The sequence below is a fragment of the Pogoniulus pusillus genome, chromosome 4 (genome assembly GCF_015220805.1).
Source record: "Pogoniulus pusillus isolate bPogPus1 chromosome 4, bPogPus1.pri, whole genome shotgun sequence".
NCBI classification, from domain to species: Eukaryota; Metazoa; Chordata; class Aves; order Piciformes; family Lybiidae; genus Pogoniulus; species Pogoniulus pusillus.
Window position 1 is genome coordinate 33,790,396 of NC_087267.1, and position 24,579 is coordinate 33,814,974.

The window sequence follows — 24,579 nt, forward strand, 5'->3', positions numbered from 1 at the left end:
AGAGTCAATGGGATCCTAGGGTGTATTAAGAAGACTGTGTCCAGCAGATCAAGGGAGGTTCTCTTCTGCCTCTACTCTGTCCTGGTAAGACTCCATCTTGAATACTGTGTTCAGTTTTGGGCTCCCCAGTTTAAAAGGGACAGGGATCTGCTGGAGATGGTCCAGTGGAGGGCTATGAGGATGATTAGGGTACTGGAGGTCATGGCTTATGAGGAGAGGCTGAGGGACCTGGGGCTTTTCAGTCTGGAGAGAAGAAGACGGAGAGGGGATTTAATAAACGTTTATACATGTCTGAAGCTGAGTGTCAGGAGCAGGGGGACAGGCTCTTCTCACTTGCTCCCTGTGATAGGACAAGGAGCAATGGATGGGTCCCTTCCAACCCCTGACACCCTGTTATCTGTTTGTGTTTCATGGCTCAGTAGTTTCCATACAGTTATAAATCCTACAAGCAAAAGACAAGTTGGAAAAATATTTATCAAGATTGTATTACCTCTGCAATGCAGATTCACACTGGCATGAGACTGCTTTGAATGTGCAAGGAAAAGGATGACATGCCAGCAAGAGAGAGTGTTGTAGAGAAAAGGGAAAGTTTCACCCATTGCTTAAGTATGAGAAATGCTGGGATTAGCATGATTGTGACAGAGCATAGTCCCAAACTGAGGCCTGGGTCTATTAACTCTTACAGATTAATCTGTTTCGATCCGGATTTTCTTTGTGCTTTTTGGTAATGGTGACTCTGTGCTGCACAGAACACAGTAGCTTCACAGGCACACAGTAAAATTTAAGTAATACACATAAAAGCTGTGATTCATCTCACCTAATTTTAAATGGCTCTGATGTTTAAATCCAAGTTAATTACCTGAACTCTGTCAAATCACTGCTAAAAATAGGAGTTCCTAAGATGTGGTCTGCGTTATCCTAATGTTTTGATCTATGGACATCTGCTATGCCTTAGAAGTGTCTGATTCTTGACAGTGACTGGGAAAGGAACACAGACATATCTTGCAGGCATTTTTGAGAAGAATCCCAGTCAATCTGTATTGAAAAGGTGAAACTTAGTGTAATTACATATATGTTCCTATGATTTTGAGCTGAAGCTGCACAAACATGCCCAAACTACTTTTCCACTTTGGGACAGCAATTTGCAACTGCAGTAAATCCCAATTTCCATATATTTTCAACCTTCCAATGACAGTATAATTTGCTAGCTGGGAGATTATGGTAAATATTTGGCTCCTCAATTCAAGAGAGATGTTGAGGTGCTGGAATGTGTCCAGAGAAGGGCAACAAAGCTGGAGAGGAGCCTGGAACACAAACCCTATAAGGAGAGGCTGAGGGAGCTGGGGGTGTTTAGCCTGGAGAAGAGGAGGCTCAGGGGTGACCTCATTGCTGTCTACAACTACCTGAAGGGACATTGTAGCCAGGTGGGGGTTGGTCTCTTCTGCCAGACAACCAGCAACAGAACAAGGGGACACAGTCTCAAATTGTGCTGTGGGAGGTCTAGGCTGGATGTTAGGAGGAAGTTCTTCACAGAGAGAGTGATTTGTCATTGGAATGGGCTGCCCAGGGAGGTGGTGGAGTCACCATCCCTGGGGGTGTTCAAGAAAAGCCTGGATGAGGCACTTGGTGCCATGGTCTAGTTGACTGGCTAGGGCTGGGTGCTAGGTTGGACTGGAGGATCTTGGAGGTCTCTTCTAACCTGGTTGATTCTATGATTCTGTATCTGTGGTCATATGACCTCATGAGGTTTGAAAGGTGATTGGAACTGGCACAATACACAGTATTGCTGTTTGGAAATTCTCATAGATTTCCTTTGGAAACCATTTTTCTGCTACAAATATGCCAAGTGGAGTAGTCCAGCAGCACTTTCTCCTTCTGAGGTGCCAGATACCTGATATTACTAGAAAGAAACTATGATACAGTCCCTCTATAGTGTCAGTATTTTCCTTATAAAAAAACTTTCTGTGGATTCTAGTTCTTTGAAAAACTTATTGCCTTATGCTGAAGAATCCATCTTCCCTTTTCGAAATCAAACCACAAAGACAAAAGGCAATGAAATCTTCCTTTTGTTCCATGTTACCTGACTACACAGCTGGAGAGCTGAAACAAGTATTTCAAAGCATCTTGGTTCTTGTTTCATAGGAAATGCAGGGGTTTGGAGGACAGGCAGAAACTGTCTCTCCTTTTCTGTAGGTGAAAGAAATGGGAGGCTGCAGGTGGGCTATCCATGGGGGATCAGGGAAGCAGTAGGGGAGAGAAAGCAGAGTTAAGAAGCCTTGTATTTTGAATACAAAATAGATGGAAACTAAAAAAAGAGAGGGAGTAGATATGTGATCTTCACTAGTGATGAATCTGAGCAGTGAAAACAAGTAGATGGGCAGCAAAGGAGGAGTGAGAACTGAGCAGTTCAATACTGCAACACCTAGCTCTAAGGAGAAGCTCTTATGTCTTGCAGGATCCTCAGCCTCCAGCTACGTTCATTCATTCCTGATGACTTTGAGACATAGTTTGTGGGGAAATATAACTTAGATTGATATATCTGAGGGAGAGCAATAGTTCATCAGGACATTGAAGTCTCTCAGAAGGTGGCTCACAGAAGACATTTTTTTGGTCCTCCAAAAAAACAAGGTGCTTATCTCTCCACTTGGTATCCAGCTATGACTCTGACTTTGAACAAGGGATATGGTGTAGTCAAGGACTTGCCAGTGTTAAGATAATGACTGAACTTGATGATCTCAGAAGTCCTTTCCTATAGAGGCAATTCCATGTGATCCTGTGATTCATTATAGAATCACAGAATGGTTTGAGTTGGAAGGAATCTCCAAAGGTCATTTAGTCCAATACCTCTGCAGTCAAAAGGGACACCCTCCACCAGATCAGGCTGCTCAGAACTTTGTCAAGCCTCACCTTGAATTCATCTCCAGGGATGGGACCTCAACTATCTCCCTGGCAACCTGTTGTAATGTTCCAGCACCCTCATGGTACAGAACTTGTTCCTAACATCCAGTCTAAACCTCCCCTTCTCTAATTTCACACCATTGCCCCTCATTTCATCACTGCAGGCCTTTAGAAACAGTCCCTCTGCAGCCTTCTTGTAGGCCCCCTCCAGGTACTGGAAGGCTGCTATTAGTTCTCCTCAGAGCCTTCTCTTCTCCAGGCTTAACAACCCCAGCTCTCTTAGCCTGTCCTCATAGCAGAGGTGCTTCAGCATCTGATCAGTTTTGTACATCATCAAAATTATTCTGAAGGAGCATTAATTCTGCTTGCTCTCTCAAAATGGTGGTATGTATATACATCACTAATTGAACAATATATGTACACACTCATTTGGTATATTGTGTATATATTTTGGTTTACATTTTATTTGCAATGAATCTATTAGTTTTGTTACTTGGTGATGGGGATTGCCTCACTCCCAAGGGTATAGTTACTATGCCTGGCCCATCACATGGTGACCTGGAACATGAGCTACTGTTGCCTGGTGGAGCCTTGTGTCTTTCTGGACATGAACGGTGCTGTTTTAACCTTATGTACATATACAGTCTGCCTACACTGAACACAGCTGCACATGGCCTTAACATCATCTGGTTTTTGAGATCTGCTTAAACTTGGCTTTGGAAAGTTAAGATTAAGAGATGTCAGGTTACACTATAGGGAAGGGATGAGTGATTCACTGCTTCTGACTTAATTCCTTCTGATTCCAACTTACTTTACTGTGACATCTTTTAGCTAAGGATAACCTGAGAGTCTTTTTTCTATAGATGAATAAAAAAAAAAAGCCATTTTACTTACAGCCTTAACATGGTGCTCATTTGGGTTCAGCTATATAGTAATATTTTCCTTTACATAGGTTTTAGAACTACAAAAAGGAAAGTCAAGAAGAAATAACTCACAGGCTGTCCAGGCTCATCTCCTCCCAGGATCCTGAAGCCAAAGCCAGACTCCATTCTTCGAAGGTGAACATCCAGCTCTTTGTAATCAGGACCTGGTTTAAAGGGAAATCCCACTCAGCAAAGTATTTTGGCTTTGTCTTGAGAATTTGCACCATCTTCCCCCCCACCTTGTGCTCGTGGCACATGACTAATGTCATCCTGGTTAGAGTTGGTGGAAACAAATGGGACACAATGTGTTGTACACAGACAAGGAGGAAACTTGAAAATGTAGGTATTTCTTGGAGGATGATTATATTCAATAATTACACTAAATCAGATTGGGACACATTCACAGGAGAACAGTACAGGAAAAGTCTGTCCAAAATAGAGGTTATAAAGGTGACTTCTTCCTACAACTGACTGCATAATGTACTTCTGGTCATCCACCTCTTGCATTTAATTTGTGTTTTCCTTGCAGTTCATTAAAACCTAAAAAGAATAAACTGAAATGGAAGATAGAGATACATGGGAAAATTATCAGTCCAGCTTACCAAAGATGATAAATCACTACAGACGATTTTGGTTCCACAGATCTGAAGTAACATGTCTTTGTACATAGTGTAGCTTTTAAGTACTCCATTTTCAGGTACTATTCTCAATAAAGAGTTTTGATGAAAGCTATCATTATAAGCCTCTGAATCTTAGGCTTTAAATTGCAACTAACATCATTAACTTGAACTCCTTAATGCTGCTCAATTAAAGTCTCAATGGCTTGATGAATCATTAAGATTGTGCTTCCATATGCCTGTGTAACTTGCCTGTATACACATATTCTGCCCTGCAATATCTCAGTTCAGGGAGGTAGTGTTTTGTTAACATTCATTTTCTTACAAAAACTTAGTGTTCATCCAAAAGAGCCGATTTGTTTGGCTTTGATGCACCAAAATACAAAAGAGAAACTCTGAATGACATTTCAAATAGTATAAAATGAAACAGCAAGCAGTTAGAGGACTAAGGAGTTGTCTCTTTTCACGGTGGCTTTGTCCCCACGTTCAGAAATGATTGAGTTCATCACCTAAAGCAGGGCAGCGAATAACAAGAATGATCTTTCGTACACTCTGCTATCTGGTCATTAAAGCTTTTGGCCAGTGTCAGCTCATTGCCAACTCAGACAAAAGGGATGAGTAGGATTATTTCAGCAAACTGTTCATAGTGTCTGCACTTGTGCCTTCTTTCCTCGGGAGAAGACAGACTACAGATGACTGCAACGTGGTAGTTCAGCGACTTTCATTTAGTTCCCTCCCCTCACTGAGCCATCAAGCAGCATTTCACAAATCGTGGAGTTAAGCAGATCCCAGCTTCAGGATTGAAGCCAATTCAGTTTCAGTCAGGTCTTGCAAAGACAGAGGCACAGAACCACATGCTGTGTCTCTATCATATGTACACAAAGAATCCCTTCTAGACAGCAGCATTTTTTAGCAGTGTGTATCGGGATGAGTAAGAATGAATCACACATATCCAACTGGTCAAGTAAAAGTATTGCTTTTTCAAACCAACTTGCTTCTTGTATTAGGAAGACAAACCCAGGCAGATCCTAACCACTTACTCTCCTGACATTCTTTCAATTTATTTGGTGTCTCAGCAGGGAACAGAAGAGCAAACTGAATTTGTGCATGTACCATATATTAACAATGCAAAGGGTGCTTCAAAGTTGCAAGAGGCAAAGGTAGCAAGTACTAAGGTGGGGGCTTTGTAAATAGAGGATCACCATTTACAGCCCACTTCTAACACTTAAAGCACTGTTTCCAGCAGTCTGTCATGAACCAAACACTACCTTCATCTGCGCACATGTAAGTGAAAAATGCACAACTGGGAATATGTTAAGCATAAAAATGTCTGCTTGTGAAAATACATTCTTGGCACACTAAAATGAAAATGTCCCTCAAGTGTATACACTGACAAAGCTGATCCAAACCACTGTTAGCAGCAGACTTCAAAATTAGAAGCTTCCTCCCCTCCCCTCCCCTCCCCTCCCCTCCCCTCCCCTCCCCCTTTTCTTTAATCTCCTCTCCTCTCCTCTCCTCTCCTCTCCTCTCCTCTCCTCTCCTCTCCTCTCCTCTCCTCTCCTCTCCTCTCCTCTCCTCTCCTCTCCTCTCCTCTCCTCTCCTCTCCTCTCCTCTCCTCTCCTCTCCTCTCCTCTCCTCTCCTCTCCTCTCCTCTCCTCTCCTCTCCTCTCCTCTCCTCTCCCTTTTCTTTTATCTTCTCCCTTCCCTTCCCTTCCCTTCCCTTCCCTTCCCTTCCCTTCCCTTCCCTTCCCTTCCCTTCCCTTCCCTTCCCTTCCCTTCCCTTCCCTTCCCTTCCCTTCCCTTCCCTTCCCTTCCCTTCCCTTCCCTTCCCTTCCCTTCCCTTCCCTTCCCTTCCCTTCCCTTCCCTTCCCTTCCCTTCCCTTCCCTTCCCCTTCCCCTTCCCCTTCCCCTTCCCCTTCCCCTTCCCCTTCCCCTTCCCCTTCCCCTTCCCCTTCCCCTTCCCCTTCCCCTTTCCCTTTCCCTTTCCCTTTTTTCTGTTCTTTTTTTCCCCAAAGAGGCTGTTTTTCTACCCACTTAGAATGGAATAGGTGAGTCAGGTTGCCCATGAAGAGGTTTAAATGAAACCCACTGTATGTGGGCATTCCTCCCTAGGAGCTTGAACAGAATTTGCAAGGGTTTGGAATAGCTATCGCATGGTGCTTCCTCAGAAGACTCTTTACAAGTAGCTGTAAGTCTATGGAGATCATTTGCTGTCAACACTTAGCAGGCCACTGGAAAGTACTTTAAAAAAAGAGGTCTTTTCTGTCCTGGAAAAGATCTCTGGCTCACCTAGTCCAAACCTCTGCAGGCAAACAGTACACAGGCTTTATCAGTAAAGACAGAGGCAAAAGAAGACACTGGTGCCTGAGCTTGTTTGTGGCCTTTGTCCCTAGGTCACCTGCCTCGTTCAGAATTTTCACTGATGGACTCCAGCCCACGACTTAATTTCATTTTCCCCATGACAGTCATAGCACACCTCCAGCAACCTAAAGTACTCAAGAGCACTTCCTCCACTGCTGCTGTGCTCCACTGACCAGCTCTCTGTTGGTCTGGAGGAAACTGCTACCTGAAGACACACATCTGAACATGGACTTAAATCCCATCCTTAGCTTCTGTACTTAGGTCATTTAAGAAAGTAGCACAGCAGACTTATGGCAAGGCTTTCTGCTAATACCATCCTTTCAGCCCAGAAACTGCTCTTTCAGTAGAATTGCATATCTGTTTTCTAGCCATTCCTCTCCACATTTTGTCCTAAGTGGAAGTGCTCCAGTTCTAGCTGGCATTTTGTAAAATGCCTAGCTGAAGTCTAGATTGATGAAGCATGCATCTTTGTGTGGTCTACAAAAGTCAATTTCCAGGTTAGTGTAACACAACCAACTCTTTATACTCCTTTTGGGCTAGGTCTCTGCTTATCTTCATGCTAGCAGTCAGTCTTTAGTCAAAAACCTTCTAAAATCTTGCTGCTGCTGAGTTCCCCCTTTTTCCTGTTTCTGAAGGACATGTAAGTTGTTCTCTACTATGTGTTCTCACTACAGGAGCTGATGCTTGGTAGATTTAGTAAAAGCTCCTGGTATTTTGTGGTAGTAGTTTCAATATTCTTGAATGTCTATTGATCGAGTATCCAGCTGCACACCCATGCCAGTGATTACATTTCATCTGATATGTCTTCAGTGCAATTTTCTCTAGGATTCTTACATGTTTTTCCTCACAAAGGCTTGTTAGTTAAATCAAATTTCATCTTTTCTCACTGGAGCAGACATGCAGTTGGTCATAACAGAGAAAATTACCTATATTTACAGACAAATTACACTCCTGTGCCTTGCAATACTCTGTAAACTGTTGGTTATTACAACTTCATTGTGGAGAATGGGCTTTTTTTTCTTCATCTTGGTAAAACAGATTAGCACCTTGAGGCTCAAGCCAAGTAAGAAGGATTATGTTTGCAGACACAGGAGTCAAGCTTAGACTGAATTAGCATTGTCTTTGGCACAGCTTGACCCAAATGTCCCAACTCTTACAAATTTCACTGAAAGGAGAGCTTCAGCTTGAAGTCAGTATTTCTCATTGTATAATATGTGTAAAAATGCCAATGTTCCCTCCTCTCCTTTGTTGCTCCTCACATTTATATTAGAAAAGGAGCTTTAGCTTTGCTAGTAACCTTATTATCTTTTGACAGTTACAGTTTATTGGGTTTTATGGGGGATATTTTGTTCATTTGTTTGTTTTTGGGGTCTGTGTGTAAAGGGAAACTTTCTTAATGGACCATTTCATCTAGAGAAAACAACCAATTCAATCTGCTAGGTTACAAAACCAGCTGCCTCCCCCATGAATTTGAAAATCATACTGGACAAGCTGTGATCTGATCATTGCTGCACAGTGAAGAAGGCAAAGAGTATTGGGAAAATCTGCTTCCTGACAGACAGTTTGCTTAAAATGTAAAAGTAGCAAACAATAATGAGATCTCCCAGGTGAAGATGGGATTATCAACTTTCAGCTACATTTCTGGCCTGTCTTCAGCTGAACTGATAGGTGGATCACACATTAATAAGTGCACAGGAAATGGTTTCTTACAAATGAAAACACACCTGGGAAGATGCTTGATCAATTTTTGTGCACAAGTCAAATTGCAGAAGTGCTCTGCGGTTTTTGTATCGATAAAGCTGCTATTTAAGATGATGTTCTAAATGTTGAGATGATTTTTAAAGAATGAAATCTCTTCTACATTGCAATTAAAACAAGGATGAAGAGCTTTACTGTAATAATGTTACAGTCTTTCTGTGTGTACCCAACTTCCCTGCTAAAAATAAAACTTAATTTGGACTCGTTTGCTGAAGATTTTTGTTCCATTATAAATCACTGCTGGGAATTGTGATAGACACAAAGCTACAATAACTTTTTGTCTGAGTTTCAGAGCTGTGAAAAACTTGAAACAATCTGCTGGTCTCCAAGGTGAGTAGCTTTTTAAAAAACATATGTATTTCCTTTTGATAGTTAGGGAAAGGAAAAGATGCTAAATAAAGACTTGAGGATAAACATCAGCAAAGAGAAAAACCCAACAGAAGAACTGGTGTGCTAACAGAGTTATCCAACATACAAACCCTGCTGGGATATGCAGACAAGCACAATACCTTATTTAATTTAGGATCCCTGTCCGCCCTGTGTAGGACTAGAAAAGACTTTAATAGTGTGCTAGTTTGAAGCAAGCTAGAATGTTTTGGTAAAAGAACTAGATAACGGGCAGTGGAATGAAAACAATTGATGTCAACTTCTCTCACAGTCTCGCTGAGAGCTCTGGGAAGAAGAAGTAAACATTCTCCATTTTGTCTTCCCCTTCTGCCTTTGCCTTCAGACCTGGTCACATCTCATTGACCTTGCTCCTACTAACCTTGCTCCCTAAGCTCTTGGCTGCACCTCTCTTCTTCCTGAGAACTGGGGTAAGGTTGAGAGGGCCGGGGGAGGTGTTGGGGTGGTTTAAAAGCCCCTCCTGGGGACTCAGGTTTCTGGGAGGGGAGTTGTGCTTTTGTATTGTTTATCCTTTGTATATTTCTGTATATAATTGTATATAACTGTATATATTGTAAATAGCTGCTTGTAAATTCTGCTAGCTGTAAATAAATTGCTTCATTTATATTCCCAGAGGCTGTCTGAGTTAGCTGGGGCAAATACAAAGTGTGGAGGGGCAGGTAATAGCCCAAACCATCACAAATAGGATTGCCTTTTTCTGTATGGAATGCCAGTTTTAACTCTTCATTGAACATGATCACACTGCAAAATCAAATATTGCTGTTTTTCAAAGAAGTCCATTGCCATTTGACAAGACCAATGTTGATTCTAGCACCTGGAAAAAAAATCTGTTTTTTAAAGTTCTTGGTTTTAAGTTTTTACAGAACAAGATATATGTATGGGAGCAAGGAATTGATGGGTCTGCATAATACACCAGTTCTGTTCTTTCACAAGTGATGATATGATTAACTCCAATGTTATGCAATATATAGCTTAAGCTTAGATTTGAGTATGAGCTATAGGGATACTTTATCTTAAATAGTGAACAGTAAGATATGAAAGCACACATAAAACATTGCAAAACATACACAGAGTGGCTGAGGAAAAGTACTTCTCACTGCTTGAAATGCAAATCTATTATAATAAGATTTAGAGTTAGGACTCTACAACGCCACAAAGCTCACACAAATAGAAAATGGTGACTGTGCAGTCATGACTGGTCGTCATCTAGAGAAATGACTAAACAAAGAAGAGTAACTAAAACATAAAATGAAGGACAACTAGTTTACACAACAATGAAGACTGAGGAATACTTGCCAGAGGAATCCACACGAAAACCAGTCCTGGGCAGCACTTGTTCTGAATAGGAAAATGGGGAATTACAGATGAAATACATTTCTCAGAATTATTTAAAGATGCAGCATCATTTTCTCTGCTGTGTTTTGAATTATTCAAGTGCAATTTCTGCTTTTTTTATGGCATTTTTTTCCTCCTCTCCTCCTTCCTGACTTCCTAGGTGGTACACACATGCATGCATGTGGACAGAGACCTCCCTGTCTCTTTCTCTGCAATGTGAAACAGGTGGTAGGATGGTAACATTCCTTTAATATAACAGGCTACAGTGAAGATAAAATTGGTAGCATCTTTAGAATTGTGACAGTATTTGTGCTTTTTCAAGTACAGAAACAAAAGGGAAAGTTTAATGGCTACGTTTAAATGACCTGACCACTGCTTTTATTCAATTCAAATGCCAAATAGATTTTATTATGAAGAGCAAGATTTTGCCAGAAGGAGGATGCATGTTGCTAATAACCACCAGCTGAGTATGAAGGCAAATGCAGGTAAACCCACTTAACCTACTTTTCAAGCAGGTAGTTCCAAAGTGTTTGTATTTCACTAGATGAAATACAGCAAATAACTGCTTTGTTTTCATATACAGCTACTTTGCTGCCATCAGAGGAATCTTGAATAAGTTCACAGCTGTCACATTTCCTTTGCTGGTTTTGAAATGTTCTGACTCAGAATTCCACCCTCCTCCCCTCTTTTTTTTTTTTTTTAATCTCTGCAGCATCTAGAGTGAATTGCAAACATCCTAAAACAGGTGATTTCCATTGGCCTATCAACAATAAAAAGGGACACAAAGCACTAATGCATTTGCATAACCTTCTTCCCAGGAGTATTTAGGCATCAGCCATGACCTGCTCAAACTCAGATGACTGCTAACCTGAACTGTATTTTAGGTCAGCAGAGGTTCACCTAGATGGGGACCTTCCTTTGGGTTTGGTGACTTAGGAGTGTGCTATGGTGTTCTAGTTTAGAAATGACTGTGGGTCTTAGGTGGTTACAGGAGGTAGTTCTTTAATACACTTCCAATTTTTAACGTGACTTGGGCTCCTTCAAGACTAAAGTTGCTATCTAAATGTAAATTATTCCACCAGCACAACTCCTGAGAACCAAAACCTTTGAAAGTGGTGCTGCAACACTGAGAACTTGGAGAATATATATATATATATATATATATAAAATTTTTAAACTTAAATCCTCTCAAGGTTTTAATGGGATTCTTAAAAGAGACCAAACAATTGTAATGTATAGAAAGCAATTTCATCTTGGTGGTCTCAATAAGCTTTTAGGTTTGAAGGGACCTTGGTCATCCAGCTGGATTGACTCTTTGGAGGTGCTGTAAGATTGTTTCATTCTGTTTTTCCATTTCTGCTTGCAGTCACCCTAGTTTCCCTCTTAGAATTGGCCTCAAGCAGCGAAGTGAAAGAGTTCAACCATATTCAGGCTGTGATAAGTTAGGGAACAGCTTGCTCTATTAAGATGGTCATACACTGTAAGCAAGTTAGAACCTTCAATTACTTATGATCAGGCAAAAGTTCCTATCAGTTTCTTTCACATCTAATCTCATTGAGTCTCATCTGGTTTTTATCCTCAATTTCTTCACCTTGCAGAATTTTTATAGAGTGCAATGATGAAATTATCATCATATAATCAGCACCTAACATTTGTTTTCTTTGTACTTTACGAATTCACACACACGAAACTTGGAACTCTGTTGTGCTGAAGGTGTTGAATCAGGCCTTGAAGTTCTTAAACATATGATCATCAGAAAGATAAATCTAACTGCATGTCTGTGTTTGTGTTAACTACAGCAAACCGTGTGGGCTGCCCGGGGAGGTGGTGGAGTCACTGTCCCTGGAAGTATTTGTAAAGCAGGCTGGATGAGGCACTTAGTGCCACTGTTTAGTTAATTAGAAAGGTTAAGTGATAGGTTGGACTCGATGATCCTAGAGGTCTTTTCTGACCTGGTTAATTCTGTGATTCTGTGATTCATTTCAGGAAAAATCCACTGTCAGCAGTCTGGGTCTGTGTACAGCACAGGATATTTGTGATTATGTCACTGGTATTGTGAAAACCAGTATATAACCTCCAAATAGCTGTGCTCATCTCCTAGGCAAACTGTTAGCAACTAGTAGAAAACTTTAAAAGATGAAAGATCTGTGAAGAATACTTAACATAGTTGAAAATCTGGATCCAGCTCTGGTGTTCCCATCATAAGAAGGGCACAGAGCTGTTGGAGTGTGGTCAGGGGAAGGCCACAAAGATGATCCAAGGGCTGGAACACCTCTGCCATGAGGATAGGCTGAGGGGGCTGGAGCTGTTCAGCCTGGAGAAGACTCCAGGTGAGGTCTTAGAGCTGCCTTCCAGTACCCGAAGAGATCCTACAGGAAGGATGCAGAGGGACTCATAAGGGTGTCTAGAGACAGGACAAAGGGGAATGGTTTGAAGCTGAGAGAGGGTAGGTTTAGACTAAATCTTAGGAAGAAGTTCTTCAGTACAACGGTGGTGAGACTATAGAACAGGTTGCCCAGGGAGGTTGTGGATGCCCTCTCCCTGGGGGTGTTCAAGGCCAGGTTGCATGAGGCTTTCAGCAACCAAGTTGAGAGATGTCCTTGCAGTAGATGATCTCTGAGGTGCCTTCCAACCTAAGCTTTCCTGACTCTATGAAGGGTCTTTGTTAGCAATGTATTCTCATATCAAATGCAGAGATATAGATAATCCTTTTCAAAACTCACATAGTTCTGGGCTCAAAGACCCTACAGAATTGCAAGTTCCAAGAGGAAGAATTGCTGGGACTGGTCCTTAGCCAAGCAAAATGCACACGGTTTGTGTATATCCTTAGCCTTGTATTTGCTAAGAACAAACTTATTGAACTGGCAATTTTACCAAACTACTGAGAATATTTACAATATGTGGCACTGAGCAACCTGATCTGGTTGGAGATGTCTGTGCTTATTGCAGAGTGGTTGGACAAGATGACCTTCAAGGGTCCTTCCCAACCCAATGCATTCCATGAGTCTGTGAATTGAGGAATCCTTTCAAGGTTTGTTTTGTAAACTCTGTCCATTAGCTTTCAGAAGAAAGTAACCTTTACAAAAGGCAATCAGAGACTTTTCATTTACTTATTGCTAAGTTAACTTTGGCCTTTCCTAAACTGCTGCTCTGTTTAACTTCTGTCTCTACCTCTTACATAATGAGACAGCAGAAAGCCTGTCTGGAGAAGTCAGGACAAAGTGCTCAGAGTTTCCAGCACTCTGACACCATGAACAGGTACTCAAAGTGCAGAAAGTTTCAAAATGTTGACCTAAGATTTCTGTATTCTCCCTATGAAGCCTTTCTGGTTTGACTTCTGCAGCTGCATTGCCATGAGTAGTTGTAGTCACTTATGTGAAATAGGAATAAAATAATTATAATTCAGAGCTTGATGAATAATAAAATACTCAGCAAATTCACTGCATTTATTCTTTTGGGTCAGCTAACCTGTCCTAGAAAGAAGAAACAGGGAAGTAAAACTAAGAAGCCTTTTTCTGAACTGCTATTTGTACATAACTGTACCTGAAATAAATCTCCACCATGAAGACTGCTCTACATGCTCTGGAGAATGAGGCTGCAGCTGTGCAGTCCCAAGAATCTTGCTACATATCAAGATTCCTTTATGTCAGATGAATGCAAAACCAAGGTTAATTTTGCTGTCAGAAGATGGAATAGTAATAAAGCCTGCACACCTGGCTTCATATTTAGTCTAAAACATATTGCATTCATGGCATTGAATCTCAAAGCTATGAAATATCTGCAAAGCCAGATAAACAATAGAGAAGAGCTAAGACACAATCCTGACATAGGAGACCAATGGTGAAAGTACTAGAGCTCTTGGCTGCCAAGATACAACCCTAGGAGCACAGTTCACCAACAACATAGCACAGGAGTATGCCTGTGTGCATCAGTGTAGACACTGCTATCCTCTGGAGGCAGAATTATGCTGATGAAAGATAGGCCTTTATATTACTTGTCCATACTGCATTATTTTCTGTATCACACACGTTGAATACTGAATACATGAAACCAATGTAGCACTAGGAAATATTTGTATTCCAGCATTTCAATCCTAGCCATGCTTTAAGTACCAGAAGTTTTACAAATGAGCAGAATGAATATGATCATAGAATCAACCAGGTTGGAAGAGGCACCGTCCCTGGAGGTGTTCAAGAAAAGCCTGGATGAGGCACTTAGTGCCATGGTCTAGTTGACTGGCTAGGGCTGGGGGATTGGTTGGACTGGATGTTCTTGGAGGCCTCTTCCAACTTGGTTGATTCTATGCTCATGCTGTAATGTCCTCTCCAATGCTGGGCAAGCAGCAGTTTGAAACAGTGCATAGGCAATGCAGTCTCCACTGGTCTCATGCATGTGTGATCAATTCCTCAATGCTTACAACTACTACTTTGACTTATTAAGTATATCCTGCTTTGCACATAAATATCTATTTGTACATCTTTTAGCAAAGTGTAAAATTGTTCAACAGAGAGGAATGTTGCATCTGTGTCCAGTTCTGGGCCCCTCAATTCAAGAAGGATGTTGAGGTGCTGGAACATGTCCAGAGAAGGGCAACAAAGCTGGTGAGGGGCCTGGAGCACAAATCCTATGAGGAGAGGTTGAGGGAGCTGGGGCTGTTTAGCCTGGAGAAGAGGAGCCTCAGGGGTGATCTTATTACTGTCTACAACTACCTGAAGGGGCATTGTAGCCAGGTGGGGGGTGGCCTCTTCTCCCAGGCAACCAGCAATAGAACAAGGGGACACAGTCTCAAGTTGTGCCAGGGTAGGTATAGGCTGGATGTTAGGAAGAAGTTCTTCACAGAAAGAGTGATTGGCATTGGAATGGGCTGCCCAGGGAGGTGGTGGAGGCACCGTCCCTGGGGGTCTTCAAGAGAAGCCTGGATGAGGCACTTAGTGCCATGGTCTAGTTGATTGGATAGGGCTGGGTGCTAGGTTGGACTGGCTGATCTTGGAGGTCTCTTCCAACCTGGTTGATTCTATGATTCTATGATTCTCTCTATAATACTGCTATCAGTCATAAACCTGACACTTCATATTAGCATAGGTTATTCAGGCCCTACTTTGCAATCCAGCAATCAAAATCACTTTACATCCGTGGCACTGTGAGGATGACATTCCCATGCTTCCACTTGAAAATGCTTTTTGTGTTATTGTCAGTTCTTATAACCAACAAATCCATTTTGTCCTGGTGAGTAACTCTTTCTGCAGTGATGAACAATACCAAATTATCTGACGTTGGCCTGCTGCATTTCCTGTTCTCCTGTTATGTATCATCCCTTACTAGAAAATATGTGTAACATTCCTTTAGTGATACAAAGTCTTACGCTTTCTCTACGCCGTGGCTTGATGGAGTAATAGATCCACAGGAAACAGCAACCTATTATTTGGAAATTACTTTGAGGAAGTTACCTTCCTATACATCAGTTGCTCATACTCTAGGTTAAGAAGTAGTTTGATGACAATATGTCACAGTACTCTCTTAATTTCTAAGTGAAGGCAAGCATTCCTCAGTGATATAAGGGGCAGTAACCAGCAAAGAGAAATACTGAAACTTTTGGCCTACCAAGCTCAGAGAAGATGTGAAATTAGAACCTGATTTTGACCTGAAGTTAGAAACTGCATTTGAAATAAGAACTTAATGTTGTGGCTTTGTAGTCCCAATCCTTTAGCATACAACCCCTTCCTCTACTTTAAAATACCATGTATTTAACTCTATCATAGTGCTATGTATCTGTATGTATGGATTTCTCCTTTAAAGGCATCCTAATAAAAATGTGAATCATTTTAGAGTAGACATGAGGTAAGATTTTTTTGGGGAAAATATTGTCTGAAAAAATCCCTTCAGCTTTTAAGGCTGTAACTGTGTAAGTCTTCACCTATCAAGCAAAGACAAGAAAACTTTGCTTAGCTGTAAACTAAGCCTTAGTCCTCCTCGGGTGATAATGCTTCCAGTTCTACATGACTAACATTTATTTTGTGTTCCAAGAGAACCAAATTTAGGAAACTCCTGATGGCCTCAGGTGTTTTTAAAGCTACACATTATGAGTCAGTGTAATGCTGTTTGATGAACCTTTCCTCTTTAACGCATGTCAGTGTGGAAAACCTGCAGTGACACCACAGAGCAAATACAGCCTGTAAATATTGAAATGCTTGTCTGTGACCCTTATTCATAAGTCTGCATAAGAAAACACCTTTATTTAATGAAAACCAGTACTGCATTATGCTAATACATTCCCTATTTGCATGTTTCACAGATCTTGGTGGACTCTCTTCCAATTTGTCTAACCCTGGCGGCAAAAAAAAACCCCTCAAGGGCATCAGACAGCTGATGGATTTAAAAAGAACCTGGGAAATCATGAGTCAGAGGAGAAGATAACCTAGGAGATTTTGAAAGATGGAACCTTTGTCCTTCCAGTAAAAGGTGAAACTGTAATTGTTCAGACTTCATTTTTAATGAGAACTTACCACTGGCTTATCTTATTCTTCCTACTGGCATTTCTGTGTCATGTCACCAATCTTGGACTACCACACTAGCTAAAGGACAAATGTAACCTAATTGCTGTAAAACCCAAAACGTTTTACTTTGCTGCTTTCTTTAGAGGAACTGAATCCCAAATTTCTGTTGTATATTTTATAACTAGAGAAATATTGTAGCATTAAGATTCCCAGCAGCTTTTTGTCTCCTCTTTGACTAATGTCTGCCTACTCAGGCCTGTGAACAAAGTTGTTTTAAACTCTGTATTTAGAATAAACATAGAGATCAAAATAAAATTCTAAGAGAGGACAAGAAAAACTTACAAAGGAAAAACTGCTAAATTCAGGACAGCTTCAGTTGCAGCTGTAACAGTTGGTGCATATCAAGTCTTACAATTCTTTTCATTAATAGGAAATTCCTGATCTGATGTTCTGTTTTCTGGCTTCTGCACCTAACTTGCATAGCTATCAGCAAAGTCACTCTGTCACTTACACTCTAAGAGGTTTTGTAAGAAGCCAGGAGTTAAAGGGTTTGCTTAAAATTAATAGTTGAATGGAAAACAGAAAAACGTGCCCAGTTATTTAAGCAGGTCTTCTCCATTTCTGAGTTTTGCAAAATAATGGAGCAGTAGAAAGCTAGGTAGCCTCTTTTCACTAGGTAGAAGAAAAAGGGAGAGGGACAGCTGAAAGAGATTAAGGAAAAAAAAACAGAGAGCTGGAGAGACATAGTTGCAGAAAGAAAAGACAAAGAAAGAAGAAAACAATATCCCTTCTTTTGCTTTTATGCTACTGTTTTGGATGATGTTGTAATCTTCATCTGTCTTTGTAAACTCTTCATGTTCCTTTTTGGCTACTTGGAGCTACTGTGCTATTGAGCACAGTTGATGGATGACAGCAGAGACAAGTGACAGCTAATAGGCAAGAGCTGACAGGTAACAGCTATTGTGACAAACAAATTTCCAAGGGGCTATGACTTACAAAATAGAGTTGGACATTGATTGTGTTCTAATGCATCATTTGATTTGTCTCCAAGCTGTATTGCCAAAACTGCCCCTACAAAACTGTTTCCAGAGCAGAAGCACTAGTCCTTTGGAATTCATATGTGATCATTAAAAATTGAAGTCTCCTACAGCACAGGGTCATGCGGGTCCTTCATGTTCCTGAGGTGGAAAAACATTCCTGCAGAATGAAAATCATCCTTTTTCACGGAGATTTCCTGCTAGAAACTCCTTGCTACAGTAGGTAGGAATGAGTGCAGGTAGCAGCTAGAGCAGAAGTTTGTTCACTGGGCTCCTTGGGTTTAGTTTTTGCTCCCCTTCAAGTGTCGTGTTGCTTGTGCTTCTCACAAAACTATGCTGTGATGCAGCACTTGGGTCATTGGTTTAGCCAACCAAAACTACTGATGAGTTTTCAACACCATGCTGTCATTGTGCTAGCTTCAAAATGAAAGTACTGTCTGGAGCAAAGTATCATGGGGCTTGCAGTTCACACTGGATCACGAGAGGCTTCCTGTTCCAGTTGCTGCTTCTTATACTGGCCTCTGCTGCTGCTGCTTTTGCTGTGGCTTTCTGTGAAACAGGCTGAGGTAATCGTGCATTGGATCAGTTCATTAAACTTACCTAACCCAGGGCTATTTATATTACTTGCCCTCCCATCTGTGTGTGAGGGGCTTGTTTGTTAGACCAGACTGAGTTAAATCAAGACAATTAGGGACAAGCACACCTAGCAACTAAACCAGAAGCTTGTTCTTCAGGCTCCTTGGGTCTGGCTTTTGCTCTGCTCTAAGTCATAACTCTTGTGCTCCTCACAGAGCTATGTTCTGATGCAGAACTTGCTCAATGACCTCGCAGGGAAGCAGGAGGTGGTGAGATTCTCTGCTAAAGGATCTGCAGAATTTCAGTGCAGCAGTACAAAAATGAACTGTTTAGTAACAGTCTTGCTGTGACAGAAACAAAACTCTAGCACTACCTCGTTCTTTTGAGTTTTCCAGGTCATGATTGTTAGCTACTTTACACTATTTTTAGAAGATGAACCTCCCTCTTTACTGGTGTTGCCAGGAGATAACACAGGCTTGCTTTGAGATAAGAAGTATTTAAAAAGCCCAAGTTGCTGAACTTTATCTGTGCACTTTAACAGTACATCTTTTCTGAAGATAACCAACCTGACATGGCCATATGGTAGGAAACTACGTGTGTATTAACTTGAAACTCTGCCTCCTATGTACTCAATTTAGATGACAATTTCTTGACTCAGTAATAGATTTCCTGCTAGTTGCTCCTCTCTCCAGGAAACACCAGCACTATGTAGAGAATAAAAGCAATCAAAGGCTTCACAAATTGAATTTGCTAAAATGTGTGCTTATGGCACTCATAAAACAAAATATGTCAGTTGCCTCTTGCGTGACACTCAAATGCAACTAAATAATTGAAACAGAGGCTTCAGCAGAACTCCAACCTTTGAGTTATTAGCAATTGTCTGAACACAATACCAGTAGAAGACTGTGGAGTTGGTCAGGAGTACTCAGAAAAACATGTGGAAGGCACTCACAATAATGAATAATATAATTATATTATTGAATGGTGTAATACATCTTTTGGTTTAATAGATCATCTTCTAGGTTAGGCCAGTTTTTGTAGTTGACATCAGACCTCTATGGCCACAGTTTTGTGACTGGATTGAGACTGTTTCCTTTCATAAATCTTGTAAAACTCTTAATTTTGGGGAAGAAGATGGCATATAAATATGTATTCCAGCTATATGGCATGTATAACTTTTACTCAACTGTCTAACAAAGGTCTTTGTTTCAATGCAGAAGTCTGTAATCTGTCCTGTAATCTTAAAGGTCTTTGTTTCAATGCAGGAAGTCTGTAATTTGTCCTGTAATCTTAAAGATCTTTGTTTCAATGCAGGAAGACTGTAATCTGTCCTGTAATCTTAAAGACCTTTGTTTCAATGCAGAAGTCTGCAATCTGTCCTGTAATCTTAAAGACCTTTGTTTCAATGCAGAAGTCTGTAATCTGTCCTGTAATCTTAAAGATCTTTGTTTCAATGCAGGAAGTCTGTAATCTGTCCTGTAATCTTAAACACCTTTGTTTCAATGCAGAAGTCTGTAATCTGTCCTGTAATCTTAAAGATCTTTGTTTCAATGCAGGAAGTCTGTAATCTGTCCTGTAATCTTAAAAACCTTTGTTTCAATGCAGGAAGTTTGTAATCTGTCCTGTAATCTTAAAGATCTTTGTTTCAATGCAGAAGTCTGTAATCTGTCCTGTAATCTTAAAGATCTTTGTTTCAATGCAGGAAGTCTGTAATCTGTCCTGTAATCTTAAAGATCTTTGTTTCAATGCAGGAAGTCTGTAATCTGTCCTGTAATCTTGGCTTGATGGCTATGACCACAGAAGGTGGTTCTGACTCTGCTTATTGGAAATTGTGGATTTTTGGTAACATACCCCTAGAAGCTATCTGGGAAACAACCATTTGCAAAGCGTCTTCCTTCCCTTTAAGCAGTAAATGAAATCAAGAGTGATTTCAATAGAAATGCTGAACTAGATAACCCTCTTGCTATTGATAGAGTTATTTTCCCTTAAGTTTCTTTTATTTGTCACTCTAGCCCTTAACACACAAGGAAAAGAAAAAAAGAGAGAGAAACAGGAAGAGCAAGAGAAAAAGAATGAGAAAAATTATTTCCAAACTTCAATCCAACAAAATCAACAAGGGAATCCTGATGGCTCAGTACTCTTTTGTATAGATCTTCAAACCAAGGACAACGTGAAAGCTTGTAAAAGTCATTTTTATAAAACCAAATAAACTCAAGCCTGTCTAAATAGGCTTAATTGTGAAGTGAATGGAAGTGCTAGAAATTTTCATTGTGAAATTTCAGATCCTCTTCTTGGTTAAAAGAAAACAAAGAAAAATAGCACAGCCAAATGTGGTGGCACATACACTGTTCCTCACTAAGGATCTAACAGTTAAAAGGAGGATAGCAAAAAATATATGGGAAAATGTCTGAAAGTTAAACTTCAGGACCTAGGAAAATATATGTGTAGGATACTTGAATCATTTATGTGGTCTCTATTAGCTGGATTTAGAGTTGCTTTTTTTAAATTACAAAAGATGAGGGGAAATTATGCCAGCAGCAACACATTCACAGGCAAACACTTCAAACATTAAATGGTCAGCAGGGTGAGCATGACTTTCACTTACGCCTACTTTCATAAATAGCTCTTGACTTTTCATACAGCTCGTAGGGGTCAGGTTTTCGTGGATCAAAGGCCTCTGTTGAATCAGGAAACGAACTCCTGTGAAGAGTGGGTGGATAGGGAATATTCTGTGGCATAGCTGGAGCAGACAGGCTTGTTTGAGGGCTGCCTTGATTCTCCCATCGTTCCATCATCTAGAACAAAAACATGCAGAGAATAAAGATGAACTTCTGTGAAAACTTTAGACTCCCAGAGTGAGACCAAAGACAGTGATTTCAGCTGTGTTATGTAAAATTAGCAAAAGTGTTTGCTGCCTTTTCAGGTGAAATGTGTGTTTTGCTGTTATCAAATGACTTGGTTAAGTGTATTTGTTAATTTGATGCTCATGGGAAGATGTGATGTTTCTCAAATAAAATGAAGCTGTGTGAATTCAGGCTCAGAGTGCCTCACACAGAATATGCTGAATTTTTGGAAGTTATTTGCTAAAGGTGGAATTTGTGGGCCTGCCAGATTCATTAAAATACATAACTGAAAGCACATAACAAAGAAGTGGCCAGACTAGGTAGCAATTGAATGATCTTAGTGCTGCATCTTTTGAGAACACATGAAAACAGCTAGCTGCTCAGGGAGAAGTAGATTACTGTGAGTGGAATTTACAGCTTCAATTGAAGAAAAACTAAAAAGAAAACCAAGGAATAATTATTACTGCAGGCATTTGAGCATCTAGTGATAGTTGAATGTTCAATGATAAAACACTGAACGAGGTGAGTGAAAGGTGGGAATTAGTCTGATAGTCTTTTTCATTTCCTACTGTCTCTTTTGTTAGATAAAAAATTACAATTTATTCACTCAACCCAACTCCCAAGCAGAGGATAAGCTTTTCAACTCTCTCAGACCACTTACAGAAGAGAAGTACACTGCAGTGTATTGTCTAGGCATGAAAGACACCTTAATCCATGTTTTCATCAAGACTGCCCTTAGCAGTCTCACAAGCACATCGTGCCAGACAGGAGATACAGAGAATCACCGAATTGTTTTGGTTGGAAAAGACTTAAAATCATCCAGTCCAACCATTAGCTGATTACCAAGTCTGCTGCTAAACCATGTCCCTTAGCACCACGTCTCTCTCTGCATCTTTTAAACACCTCCAGGGATGGGAATTCAGCCACCTCCCTGGGGAGTCTATTCCAGTGGTTAATAACCTTTTCAGTAAAGAAGTTTCTTCTAATATCCCCTGATGCAGCTTGAGGCCATATGATAGATTGTATGAAAAAAAGACAGGGCTCTGCATTTTTCTTTTTGAAGGAACTGGCATTAGCAGATGGAGTTGAAGAGGCTGAAGTTAAACAAAGCACAAATGTTTATCCCAGGAAATGCCTGTTTGGCTTTTCCTGTGACCCCTTCCAGAGCAAAGGGCCATAAAGCTCCCAGAGTGCTTGCACATAACCCAATATTCACAATATTAACACAAAAAATTACTCTTAGAAACAAACTGAACTGCACTTTAATACTATCAAATTCTAGCATTGCCTGAGCCGTGCCTTATTAGAGATGATTGCAGGTTTACAGCAAGCTTGCTCTACAAATTCTGTGATTAGCATTTGCCTTTAGTTCCTTGGCTTCAGAAGGTGTTTGGATCAGCAGGTAGGCTTTGCTCTCTCTTCTGATGATTAACAACTTCAGGCTTTTTCCACACCAAGCTTATGTGGCCTACAGATGTTTTAGAGTCCTCCTGGTGAGTATACTAAGTAGCTATCACACTGCAGAACCCAGGTGATGTGACACTCTTAGCTTCATACTTCTAAGTAAACAGAATGTGGATAGTGGGCATTTTAAGTTGCTGAGGACTTCATTCTGTATACAGAGTAATATTATAAATCAAGTTGTGCTTCTGCCAGAGTTCCAGTAGTAAACTGGGCTGCTTCATCAGAAACTACGAAGAAAAGAAGGTTCTAGGCATATCAATCATGGGATGACTTTCATTTGCTAGTATGCATCAGGTAAGAAATTGAAGTTTAGGAAGGAAAATATGAGTTCTGTGAAGTGCTAATATATAACTGTATCCAAAATTTGCAAGTGTTTAAGAGACACATTTATTTTGGGCTAGATACAAAAGATAGCAGCTATGATGTGATATAAGATGGCACTGCAGGTATGTAGATCCTGTGCAGGGCTGTGAAATATGGAGATAACTGAGTTGTCACTGAAATAGCTTAGGTACAACAAAGTACCTAGTGTACCTTCAGATACCATGAGAAATTTATCTGCTGTGTAGGGTGAATCTGCCTATGTGGCAAAACACAGCAGTGTCCCAGTAATAGGTCTGATAACTGTTTTGGCTCTAAAGGAATGACCTTGGGCATACATACAGTACAGCATTGTAGTAGGGAAGTATAAATTCAAAGATCTCCAGAAACAAATCTGATTATGAGACCTATGTCTAAACATGAAAGGAAAACTCTGCTCAGTGTAAGTTCCCTATGATCAAGGAAAATAATGGAGATTTATGCTTAGGTTTTCCCTTTAGTGAGGAATCTCAAAATGAATACAAAGCAGTGAAACCAATCTATCCATAGTGTCACGATGAAACAGAAAGATAGATCTGCCTACCTAGAAGTGAAAGTTTCCTAACTTCTTGGAAAGTTCCAGAGCTACAGAACACTAACCCCTTCGACATGTGAAAAGGAATAAAATTAAACTATTTAAAGAAGGCTTTTAAAACAGTAAGGAAAATACCATTATCTTTGATAAGAAAGTATTTCCTGAAGGAAGGACAAAAAAATAGAGAACAACTGGCAAAATACTTGTCTGTAATCCTTGCTTTGTGGTGAGCTGCAAATCTTGAAGTGTGGGGTTAAAAAACATACAAAATATTTTTACTTGTGGATAACACCACAACCAACCAACTAGATAAACACAAGGGGTACTGTGTCTCCCAAACGGGTATTAGTTAGTCACCAGAGTGTTTTGCAATGCAATTTATCTTAATGCCAGCTCACAGATAGAGGCATCCTTGGAAATGAGTAAAAACGCGTATTGAGTTCAGGACATCATATCTCAGTTTGGACAATGGTTTGGTGACATTTCTCTGTCTGAGGAATACTCACTACTTTAACCTAGAAGCACAGAATGGCTTAGGTTGGAAGAGACCTTAGAGATCATCTACTTCAACCTCTGCAGCATGGACAGGGGTGCCTGTCAACTGGACTTGGCTGCTCGGGGCTTGAAGTCAACTGCTCAAAGCCTCAAACTATTAAAGCCTTGTGAATAGTTTGTAAACTGTCTTGCCACCCCCAAGGAGACTAGTTGTGGATGGTTAGCCTGCATGCAGCTGCAGTTATCTGCACACTATGGTGAGGCCTGGTTTCCTCAGACAACTGCATGAAAAACTGCATTCATAGAATCAGCCAGGCTGGAAGAGACCTCCAAGATCATCCAGTCCAACATATCTCCCAGCTGTATCCAATGAACTAGACCATGGCACTAAGTGCATCGCTCATGTTGTTTCTCTAGATTCTGATTCCTGGCAAGTACTACTTAAGTATGAACTATTATTCTGCTTATATACCAAAAC

General features: G+C 40.6%; 1 protein-coding gene and 1 long non-coding RNA gene across 2 annotated transcripts in view; one reads left to right on the forward strand and one right to left on the reverse strand.

Annotated features, from left to right (window-relative positions):
• The window catches only part of MAGI2 (membrane associated guanylate kinase, WW and PDZ domain containing 2), a 760,890-nt gene that overhangs the window by 70,028 nt on the left and 666,283 nt on the right, over positions 1-24,579 (reverse strand). The window contains 3 exon segments of the mRNA XM_064142561.1: positions 3,894-3,988; positions 10,262-10,300; positions 21,010-21,199. Of these exon segments, the coding sequence (XP_063998631.1) occupies positions 3,894-3,988; positions 10,262-10,300; positions 21,010-21,199 (324 nt within the window).
• On the forward strand, positions 16,593-20,630 carry LOC135174903 (uncharacterized). The gene is made up of 2 exons (XR_010302136.1): positions 16,593-16,756; positions 20,417-20,630. It is a non-coding gene; the product is annotated as an uncharacterized LOC135174903 (long non-coding RNA).